Consider the following 12,562-nt stretch of genomic DNA (forward strand, 5'->3'; position numbering starts at 1 on the left):
CACAAAGTACAAAGACAGTTTTCTGAAGTAAATGCTAAGAACCCACTTAAACTATACTCAGAATCATTTCTGCTCTCATTCTTTTACAGCCCAGATTCCATGTGAGACTTTGTATTTTATTTATGTACAATATTTCTATGTCATATACCTAACTGGTAGTTTTTACTCAAAATAATTACACAGTACTGTGGACATACTTACCCTGTTAATATGTTAACAACCTGCTGAGCATTTCAGTCATGGAACCCAAAATAATTACCCAGAATAATCTGGACAGCAATAAAATTATAGAGGAGCACCCATAAAAGAGGAAATTACCCCAAGAACCCGTAAAAATGTACTCGACATCCGAAGTGGATGGACTAAAACCCCAAAAGTAGAGGGCCTAAAGCTGAGCCTTGAGGAACGCCACTTTCACCACACATTACAAGAGTTGTCTGTAAGTACCAGCTCTTGTTGTTTATATAGTGAATGGACTTAAATCCCAAAAAGACCCCAGTCAGAGTCTGATACATCAGAATTTTCCTCTCCATAGGATGAAAAAACTGATAGAGTGGTTAAAGCCAAAACAGTTTACAGGCTTTATGGGGATGGTTGGGGAAAAAAACCCATGTACATTTATTATTCAGTAACTACAGGGACTTCAATGTAAACTGGCTGTATGTACTGGCCATTCAAGAGGTTAATCAACATCCGAATTGCCCACTAAACATTTAAGCAAAATGTATGGTTTTAACCCTATCAAACCTAACATCTCGCTCATGTCTTTGGCTTCGTTTCCTTTAACTGATGAGAATCTACTACCAGAGTTGTTGGTGAGCGTGCATGTCCACGTTGGTCAGTAAAATAGATTAGCATGTGGAATTGGAGCTTTCTGTGAGCTGCTGTGTTTCCTATCACTGTATAAGAGAAGCTCCATGCTGCCTGTATTGTTGGACGCACTGTGACACACATTTTCAGAACTTTATCAGAGTAACAATAACAGGCCTCAGAAGTGTGAATACAATGACAGCATTGAGAAATCACATTTTTAAAGGGCAAGAGTAGATTAAGGCTGAAATAGATTATTTTAGTCTTAATCTTAAAAGTGTTGAGCTTATTAAAAACATCCAATCAATCAGGTGGGTCCAAACTTTTAACTGGGAATGTACCGTCATGTGCAACAATTTGAACATCCCACCTCAATGTACATATTTTGTTAAGTGAAAATAAGTTAACACCTTCTCTATAGAGAACTTACATTAAACTTTAACATATTGGAAAAAATAAAAAAGTCAGTACAAGACACAACATACAATATATGTGCTAGTTTATGTTTATTTTTCTCCAGTATGTTAAGTTCAGTAAATAAAGAGTACTTGTGCATTAAAATGAGATCTCTACAGAGGATGTGTACTCACTTTCACTTAGAACATCAACAAAAACATCCCAAAAAAGTCCCAAACCTATTGCACATGTCTCTACATGTAGATGCACAATCCCTGGAAATGTCAGTGCTGCGCAGCGGCATTCCCGTCATGTTTTCAGGTGTGACGATTAGAGACAGAGAAGGAAAAAAAAAAGAATAAATAAATAAATTCAAAGATGATATAAGTCTGAAGCAGCTGATTTTCCAGCGAGCTGAAATCAAAAATCAAATCAACACAGCAACCCTGCCTGCTCAAATACCAACCTGCGCACATCCCATTTCACTCAATCAAACAGGAACACACACGTACACTCACGCCCAGCATGAAACACTCTGCTGAAAAGAGCAATAATCAAGGGTAAAATAATACAGCCGCGTAGGAGACGTGGGGAAAAGCGGGGAAATAAAAATAATTACAGTACTTTATCAGATACAACCGCGTAAACATCATTAGCGTGGGCTATCAGATACAGCCGGCCAAATTCCCCCCCGATACGGCCCCTCTTATACTCCAATAGATCCGCGTTCGAGAAATATCACCTCGTCTTTACGGTTAAATTAAAGTCTTTACAGATAGGTCACACGCAAACAGCAATTAGAGAGGGAAATAAGTGGGGATGGAGCCAGCCAATGGGGATGATGATATGTAAATTATGCAAATTAATCCTACACGACACACTGGTCAAAACGCTTATTAATGCCGTCCCTTTGCCAAGACCAGACAACCACATGAAGCCACTTCCTGATGATGTCCTTCACTCTAAAAAAAACACAATCAACAACACATAAGTGATAATCATGCAGCATTGATGAGAAAGCGTGAATGTGAAATTACACAGTTGCAGAAATCAGTCACAGAGGTCGCCCCCCCTCCCATCTCCTCCAATCCAACATCAAAACAAAATGTCATGTGTTTGGATTGCACTTTGATTTGACCGACGCCGCCCGCTCTTTCCTCCATTACTGCCTTTTTCTTTTTCTAATTCAGAATGTTCCAGAGTTTAAGAAATTGATTACCATTTTTTCCTTCTTCTTCCATTTTTTTTTGTGCCCGCCAGCCCAGAGGCCTCGTTGGCAGACAAAATTACAGGCATCAGGAACAAAGCATCAAACGGCCGCAACATGGCGGTTATTAGAGCTGATTCCCTCCGCTCTCCGCCAATCACACCTACCAAAATAGTTTGGGCCGATTTAAATGTAAATTGGGAATGAGCCAATGCTATAATTTTCGCAGCATAACCTTCACGTTTTGAAAAAATAGAAGAAAGAAATAAAATCATATTCTGCGCCGCATGTAACGTGGGTCTTTTTTCTTTAAAACCACATTCAACAAGTCCGGAATATGAACCTATTTCCATTTTTATCATTTTCTAAACAAAACAATAACAAAAAAAGTGATTGTGCAGCAGAAATATCCCCAAAAACACATCTGAACTAGTGTTGCTTGCAAGGCTCTGGGAAAACAGATCAGAGCTTCTTTGGAGATGTTTTGATTAAGCATTGAAGCCAAGGTTTGCGACAAGGATGACACTGAGATTACAGTCAATTAAACTGCCCTGCTGTATAAACCAATGAGAAAAGGAGAAAAAGTAGAGGGCCTAAAGCTGAGCCCTGAAGAACGCCACTTTCACCATACATTAAAAGAGTTATCTATATGCACAAGTTCTTTCTGTTTATATAGTGAATTGGATTTAAAACCCAAATGCAGAGGGCCTACAGCTGAGCTCTGAGGAACACCATTTTCACCATACATGAAAAGAGATGTATATATGCATTAGTTTTTGCTATTTATACAGTGGATGGACTGAAACCCCAAGTGTAGAGTGCCTAAAGCTGAGCCCTGAAGAACAACACTTTCACCACACATTAAAAGGTGTTGTCTATATTCACCACCTCTTTCTGTTTATGTAGTGAATGGACTTAAAACCCAAATGCAGAGGGCCTACAGCTGAGCCCTGAGGAACACCACTTTCACCACACCTTTAAAGCGTTGTCTATATGTACAAGCTTTTGCACATACAGTGAACAGACTTAAAACCCAGAAAGGACCCCAGCTAGAGTGTGACACGTTGCAATTTTCCTCTCCATAGGATGAAAGAACTGATAGAGTGGTTAAAGCCAAAACAGTTTACAGGCTTTATGGGGACGGCTGGGGATAAAATCAGCCAGTTGGGTGTTGGAAACAACCAGCATTCACAGAGGTTGTCGCAGCCTCCCGCTGCGAAACCACAATTCATCAGGCTGAGTATGGGGCGGTGTACGCCAGAGATGGGCCAAAGAGAGATCTGAACAAAGGGCCGGACAGACAGGAGGAGAGAAAGAGACAGAGAAAGAGGGGGGTTTTCAAGCACAGTGGCCACCAGCAATAACAGGACACGCCAGCATCTTCTTTAATGGGAGACAGGAAGCATGTGATTGGTCAAATCAAGCTTTTCTAAAGCACATAATGCCAGAGCGTTACGCTGCTCAGCTGTAGGGCTATTTCCAGGCTGATAGGCAGCTGCTAAAAACCCCAAAAGCAGTTTGTGAAACAAGCTGGGAAAGCTGCCCTTAGACCAGAATAGTCTAAGACACGTCTAAGGTAGAAACGAAACTACAAAATCTGTGGAAACAGAAATATAATCTATTTTAAAACCGCCGCTGAAATCGTCTCTGAAACAATCTCTTATGTTTTTTTTTATATATAATGTAACTTGAAAACCTGAAAGGTGCGTTTTTCAAAATTTCCATTGGCTCATTTATCGTGAAATTTGAGGGGTGGCTAGCATTTATAGAAAAAAACAAATTATGTATAAATAAATAATGAATTCAAGTTTTCTAATGATGGCAAGAAAACATTTTGCTACACACTTGTTGACAAAACAAAAAAGAAAACAAATAAAATGAATACAACAAAGGTATCACTTATAGGCAACTGTTTGTTCCAAATCTCCAGTGTATGGACTGTATGTATCCTGAATGTATCTACAGTAGCTACTATGAAACTGGTGTGAAAGCACTACCTTAGTGAAGAACTGCAGTGTGGAGCAGTTTAAAAGGTTTTGAGAAAACACAACACAAAAGTAAATAAACAAATAAATAAATAAATAAACCCTGAGAATTATCTAGTGGGCCTGGATAGCTACACTGGTTCAGACGGTCAAAGCTCTCTGCTTCTGTAAACCAGGCCTTTCCCTGCGTGTGAAAAACACAGCGGCATGTCACCTTCCTACCCTCTTTCCTCTCTCTTTCAATCTTTTCATCCTTCGCTCCTGCCCTTCATGCCGCTGTTCTCTCATTGCTGTCTCACTGCATGGGGCTATCAGGCAATACAGCGACAGAAAGCTGATTCATCCATCAAAAAAAAGCACTTGCTCTCTGTCCCCGAGCTGCCCCTCACACCTGGCTCTTTCTAAAAAACATTTACTCAGACTTAACTTAGGCTTTTGCATCCGTTAGTGCACATACACTGCATTTTGCTCTGTATTTGGGACCTTAATGTTTGAGAACCCTTGTGATGAACAGACGTTCTGGGACTGATGACACATTATCTGCTACTATATCAGAAGTAGATAATTTCTTTTTTCTGTGTTATTTTCGTTGTGTAGAGCTGCACAAAAGCCTTAGGACCAAGTCTATAGGCCAAGAACATTGTTTAAAACTATTTATCTGTGCAGTAAGAGAGTGTTTACTACATAAAATCAGAATATACAAATAACAAATGCACCATCTACACGGTGTGATCTTTCACATGCAAACAAAATAAAAATCAATTTCAAATATCAACTGAAATGAACAAAAAAACCTCTAAATCTAGGTATTTTTAGGTAAATTTAGTCGTGTGCTACAAGAATTGTGTAAAGATTTTGACCAACCTTTCAACAGTAGCTAAGAAAGAAAATATTTGAAAGAGAGAAAAAAGACGTTTTTGAATAGGTCAATAAAATACCTAGAATAATATCCTCACAAACAGGACAGATCAACAGGGCCTTATCGATACTGCCTGAAAGTTTCCTAACGGAACAGCACATAACTAAATAGACAGATAAGGACAGAAAAGAATAGAATACAACAGAATAAAACAGAACAGAATAGAACGGAAAAAAGCAGGGCAGAATGGAGTAAAACAAAGCAGAAAAGGGCAAAATAAGATGGAACAGAACAGAACCAAGTATAATTGATTAGAAGAGAAAAGAACAGAATAGAATAATGCAGAATAGAATAGAATACAATAGAATAGAACAGAATAGAATAATGAGGTGTAGTGTAGAATAGACTACAATAGAATAGAATTGAATAGAATAATGCAGAAATCAAACAAAATAAAACAGAATAGAACAGAACAGTGCAGAAGAGGATAGAATAGAACAGAATCAAGCAGAATAAACATAATAATAGAATACAATAGAACGGAACAGAATTAAGCACAACAAAAAGGACAGAAGTAAGAACAGAATAGAATTAAACACAACAGAATAGAATTAGCACAAAATAGAACTAAGCAGAATAGAATAGAAAAATAGAATACAAAAGCAGAATACAACAAAATTCAGTAGAACGGAACAGATCAGAACAGAATAATGCAGTGTAGAATAGAATAGAATAGAATAGAATAGAAAACGCAGGGCAGAATGGGGTAAAACAAAGCAGAAAAGAGCAAAGTAAGATGGAATAGAACGGAACCAAGTATAATGGAATAGAAGAGAATGGAATAGAACAAAATAGAACAGAATAGAATAGAACAGAATCAAGCAGAACAGAATAGAATAATGCAGTATAGTGTAGAATAGAATAGAATTGAATAGAATAAGGCAGAATAGAATAGAATCAAACAACATAAACCAGAATAGAATAGAATACAATAGAACAGAACAGAATTAAGCACAACAGAAAGGATAGAAATAAGAACAGAATAGAATGAATCACAACAGAATATAATTAAGCAGAATAGAATAGAATAGAATGTGATAAACCTTTGTTGCCAGGGCCTCAACCGTCTCCCTGCATGTCTTCTCAACCTCCAGATTCTCCTGCATACTGTTGACCTCCTGCAGCACCCTGTGAGACACTGCACGCACACACACACACACACACACACACACGCACACACACACGCACACACACACACAAAACATCAAATATATACTTTCTAAATATTTTTTTCTTCTATTCTTCTTCTATTCCAAGTTGTCAGCGCCACAATGAGAGAAAAGCCACACCATGGAGTCACCATGATTGTACATTAACTCAGAACTGTGAGTCTCTGTCATTAATTCATTAATTTTGAATTAGGAATAATGACTTAGTGTTGCTTAAACAAGCAAACAAATAAACAAACAAATGCATAAACAGCACCACGGAGTCTATGTTCAGTCAAACGCTGCATAATCCATTAACTGTTACTGAAGTGTGCAATACTGATACCACAGTTAACTGCAATGTGCAAATCACAGTGTTTTTACTGTGTTTACTACCATCCTGACCAATCACTGTTCCAGCTGAGTGTTTCTGTGTGTGTTTTGATGAATGGTTTTTGTGTATTCTAGGGATACAAACTGTCATTAGTCATTAGATGATTATTCAGTAACCAACAAGCCTCAATTCAAGGCCCATTAAAATTATAAAACAGAAACTTCCAGATCTGAAAGCTGACTGGCTGAGCTGCATCTGAAGCCACTGAAAATAACAAATACACACACTTGTGAGCACACATATCAAATAATTTCTGTATTAATGCACCAAGACATTAAAAAGCGTTCCTTGTATGGACCGTGGAGCATTGGGGCCAGCATCAGTGTGTTTATGAAGTAAGCGTTCATGCTGGTGGTGTGTGTTGCTGTCTAGCTGTATAGGGCCACATCACACTCCTGATATTTCTGGTGTCACCAGCTTCTCACTTCAAGCAGCCCTCGAAAAGCATTTGTAGTTTTCCAGCACCAATCCTAGAAAAAATCTTGTTTCTCAAAAGCCTTAAGAGGGTGCATTTAATCCTCTGATTGGCTGCCAACAAATGGGAAACAGAGAGAAGTCAGTCGTATGCAGAGGTCTGAAAACTCCATTCTGTTGATTTTCTAAGGCTGGCCGTTCACTGCATGACTTAATAGATTTCTAAAATGGAGAGCATCACAAACTTAACGTCAGTCTGGCAGAATTTCTTGTCTTGTTGTTGTGAGGACGCTCAGACTAGACGACAAGGCAAAGAGAGAGAATAACACACATAACGAGTTTCGGCTACGGATAAGAACTCAAACTCCCAGATCTCCTCAGATCACCCGACACAAACAGAGCTACGCTTACTGGACCTGTTTGTGCTTTTATAGTGCAGCGAAAGTGCTGGGGATGAATATGTGGTGAGAAGCACTGATACAGTGAGAGTCGTAAATATCAAACACTCTGATCACTTCAGAGCTCGATCGGTGGACTAAAGATTCACTCGTTTTTCCTCTCACACCAGATCAGCCACGCCGTCAGTCACTTCCGATCGAGCTCCCGACCTGGAAAATCGCTTCAGATTGTGAAACTTTGTCGCAAGGAGCAAAGTGGGGTTAAAATCAGGCAACAAATCATGCAGTGTGGGCCTAAACTAGGTGGAAGTTAACACGTCCTCTACAGAGAACACTTGTGGCATTTTTCTGCTAATTGTAGTGCACAATATCTATATATTTGCTGAGTTTAATATATTTGAAAACATAAAATGTAAAATGTGCCATAACTTCTGCATAAACCAAATTTTGTTTTTTTTGTCCCCCCAATATCTTAAACTCAGCAAACAAGCAATAATTGTGCACGGAAATGTGCAGAAGTGTATTATTTATAGTTAGAAAACCAACAGAAGCAGGGAATTCAACTAGGGGTTCCCAAACTTTTGCATACTACTGTACACTGATTTAATGCACAGGCAATACTGATGACACAGATTTGGTCAGAAAGCTCAGCTTCTCTAGTTTAATGTGGAATTTGAAGAGTTAACAGTGTGTCCTTTGCAACATCCTCACGTTCCATTATATTCATTGATCATAAAAAGAACTTATTTAATCCCTAACGTCAGCAAAACTGTGGTGTTCCCAGCCCTGTTCGAATATAAAGGGGAATTCCACCAATTTTTCTTAAATGCTGCATGATTAAATCTTTAAAGTAAACATTTACACTTACCGGGCTGTGACTGGTAGGAACCAGACGTCAGATGAGTTTCAATGCCTCTAAAAGTTCCCTCATAGAAAGTTACTGCATAATAATGCCACCTGATATTTGAGACATTGTTTTACAATAGTTTTAAAGCATAGAGATATGCTTTTGGGCTAAAATATACATTCTCTAATCTATTCATGGTGGAGGGATAAGTGCAGGGTGTTGTGAAGCAAAATAGTCCCCAAAGAAAACTTACTTAGCAGATTTATCACTATTTTACCATTACCATTCTTATGAAAGCTCAGAAGACACCTGTAGGTTCACTGGCGGTTTTGGACAGTAAATAAAATGGCTATATTTGTGTTGTAGTCATGGACGACCCCTGGTTCCTATTACCACCACTGTAAAGACATCTGAACCATTTCACACCAAACCACTCTGAATGACTCTGAACTATGTAGAAATTTTAAAAACTTGGTGCAATTCCCCTTTAATAGAGTACCCCAGCACCAAGTCACAATATAATCATGAAGTTAGTACTTTGTCCCATTCCTTCTCGGTCCTTCACCACAGCTGGACGAGCTGCAGCTCAGGCCGTCGAGATCAGTTCAGCCACATTGATTCTCACAGCCTGAGCTGAAGTGAGAAAACTATATGCTTTAGTTTCCTCTTCAGACTCCTGGAGCCTTTTTTCCTCCCCAGCTGTTCAATTCAAATAACCCAGGCCGGTTCATACAGCTGATGGCGTGATAAAAGCTCACTCTGTTGTGCACTCGTTGCGGCAGCGGCTCTGACGCTAACGTTAAAAAACTCCCGTCGGACTGATGATGAAGAAGTTTTGATTGAAGAAGTTGAGCGTGCGGTAATGGCCGTGCGCGGCCGGGCCGTGATTTGTGTCAGTAATCACCGCAGCACTGGCTCCACACCAGATCACTGCCACTTAACTAATTGCACATTGTGGCTGGAGAGGGTGAAAACAGGAATTAGTGGCGCGGACAGCTCCCTCAGCAACCACGCCTAATTAAAAACTGATGAGCAGCGGTCACACATTACACTCCATTCAGCTGCCAGTGTGAAGACCCTTCCAAAAGCACACGCACACACACACCACACACACACACACACACACACCACACACACACACACACACACACACCACACACACACACCACACACACACACACAGCCAGGCTTGTATTACTGACTTCTCTATGACTGTACTGACCAAATGCTGCTGGTCTAAATGAACCCCCCCCTTCACCTTAAAGGCTCATCTTTGGTCTCTTATTTATTATTTATTTATTTATTATAGTCTAATTGACTTTAACATGCACCTCTTTCCTTCTGTTTGTTTTTGAATATAATAAATGTAATGCTCTGGCTGGAACGCTAAAGAAGTGTTTTGAGATTGTGTAAACTAAATGAACCATGCTAGAAAATCAGAGATTATTATTATTGCATTATTATTACTATTATTATTAGATATATTTTTGTTATATATCTTTTTTATATATGCATAATGTATTGTTTATTACATAATTTTATTGCATATATTCCTGTTTTCATGGTGAGAAGAATATATCACAAAACTGAATGCTATTAACTACATAACTACATACAATTTGCTAAATATTTTTAATTATATAGTATTATTATTCAGAAAAAATAAACAGTGGAGATGGGATAATGCCACTTTTTTCTCCATTATTATCATTATCTATTATTTATTATTATTTTCTGAATTGTGGGGAAAAATTCACTACAGACAACACTAAATATTAATATCTGCAATTTTTTACTCAATATTTTTTAACTAAATATTAGTATTCAAAACACTAAATTGAGGAGAAATACAAAACTACTCTTTTTATGTCCATCTTTATTATTACTGTTAGCATTATTATTATCATTATTATTATCATAACTCTTATTATGCATTTTCTGAAAAGACTGCATCGAATTTGTGTCGTTTTCATTAATGTTTCCATCAGTGTGGGGACATCTGGGTCCCACAAAGAGATAAAAACACGCACACATACACGTATTCCTTCTTGGCGGGACGTCCTTCTGTATGACTGTATAGACTGAATGCTAACTCGACTCTTATCTTAACCTTTAAAGCTAATCTTTCTACCCTTGTCACCCCTAGAAAAATAAAGTTCTAGCCCTGGAGGAAAAACCTTAAAATAACCCGTACAGAACCTTTACGTTATGTTAAACACTCACACATCCATTTAACAAACAAGGTACTTTAAAGAATCATCCACTGGAAGGTTCTTTAGGGATCTCTTCGGTGTCTTTATTTAATCTCTATATTCTATGATATACATTAATGTGCAGGTGTAGGATTTTGTCTGATTTTAATATAAAAATGTCATTTTCCATATGTTTTCCTTACTGATGTTGTACCCGAAATCAAAAGTGCTAAATGAGTAAAGATTGTTATTATTTTTACTTTTTATTCTTTTAACTTTACTATTTCTACTAAAAGGTGCAGTTTTGGAGAAGAGAGTTACATTAAAATGTTTATGTTTTCATCAACATCTGGGTCCCCACAAACAGATAAACACAAACACGCGCAGACACATACACTTTTCTCTCTCTCTTTCTCTCATCCTCTCTCTCTCTGTTTCCCCTTCTGAGTCTCTCTCTGTGTCTCTCTCCGCCTCTCTCTGCCCCTCTCTCTCTCTCTCTCTCTCTCTCTCTCTCTCTCTCTCTCTCTCTCTCTCTCTCTCTCTCTGACAGGTTAATTGTGGCGGGTGGGGGGTTTAAACAGTGCTGAGCGTGCGGGTGGGTGACGGTTGATATCGGGGTGTGTGGGGGGGTGTGTTGGAGCTGACAGTTTTAATTGTGAGTTTTGTCCTCCTCATCATCACCACATCTCCAGATCCCTCGTTTCTCCCCCTCTCCCTCCGTCCTGAGCTGGAGCAGCAGAGTGATGAGAGCAGAGCAGTTTAGGCCTCTCTGAGCTCATCACTACAAACAGAACTACAGCCACTACTACCACACACAGCATCATCTCTCTCTCTCTCCCTCTCTCTCTCTCTCTCTCCCTCTCTCTCTCTCTCACTGTCTCTCTCTTCGTCTCTCTCACTGTCTCTCTCTTCGTCTATCTCTCTCTCTTTTTTCGTCTCTCTGTCCCGCTCTCTTACTATCTCTCCATCTGTCTCTATCTTTCTCCGTCTTTCTTTTTCTTTATCTGTCTCTCTCTCTCTCACACTGTCTCTCCGTCTCTGTCTCTCTCTCCAACGATCTCTCTCTTTTTATCTATCTCTGTCTCTCTTTACATCTCTCTATCTCTGCCCTCTGTTCCTCTCCATCTCTCTCTCCCCTCTGTCTTTCTTTCTTTTTCTTCTTCTCTCTTTCTATCAGGTTCTTTCTTTGTTTCTTTGTTTCTTTGTTAGTTTCTTTCTTTCTTTCAGGTTCTTCCCAATCATCTTCTCTCTGTCCTTTCTTTCTTTTACATTCTTTCCTTCTCTTCCTTCCTTTCTTTGTCTCTCTCTTCCTCTCTCTCTCCCTCTCACTCTTCAATCTTCAGATCTCTCCCTCCCCTCTTTCTTTCTTTCTTCTTTATTCTCTCCTTCTTTCTATCAGGTTCTTCCCTTTTCTTTCTTTCTTTCTTTCTTTCTTTCCTGTCTTCCTCTCTCTGTCCTTTCTTTCTTTTAGATTCTTTCCTTTCCTTCCTTCCTCTCTCTCTGTCTTTCTCTTCCTCTCTCCCTCTATTTTTTTCTTTCTTCCCTGTCTTCCTCTCTGTCCTTTCTTCTTTTAGATTCTTTCCTTCCCTTCCTCTCTGTCTTTCTCTTCCTCTCTCCCTCTATTTCTTTCTTTCTTTCCTGTCTTCCTTTCTGTCCCTTCTTTCTTTTAGATTCTTTCCTTCCCTTCCTTCCTCTCTCTGTCTTTCTCTTCCTCTCTCCCTCTCTCTCTATCTTGAGAGCTGTCTCGTTCCCCTCTTTTTAATTTTTTTTCTTTCTTTCTTTCTTTTTCTCTATGCCGTTCTTTTCTTCTCTTTCTTTCTTTCTATAAGGTTCTTCCCGTCTTTTTTCTCTT

General features: G+C 38.9%; 1 protein-coding gene across 1 annotated transcript in view; it reads right to left on the reverse strand.

The window, feature by feature from the left end:
- The window catches only part of shtn1 (shootin 1), a 62,671-nt gene that overhangs the window by 40,368 nt on the left and 9,741 nt on the right, over positions 1-12,562 (reverse strand). The window contains 1 exon segment of the mRNA XM_036592594.1: positions 6,361-6,455. Within this exon segment, the coding sequence (XP_036448487.1) occupies positions 6,361-6,455 (95 nt within the window).

This window comes from Colossoma macropomum, unplaced genomic scaffold (assembly GCF_904425465.1).
Source record: "Colossoma macropomum unplaced genomic scaffold, Colossoma_macropomum, whole genome shotgun sequence".
Lineage (NCBI taxonomy): Eukaryota > Metazoa > Chordata > Actinopteri > Characiformes > Serrasalmidae > Colossoma > Colossoma macropomum.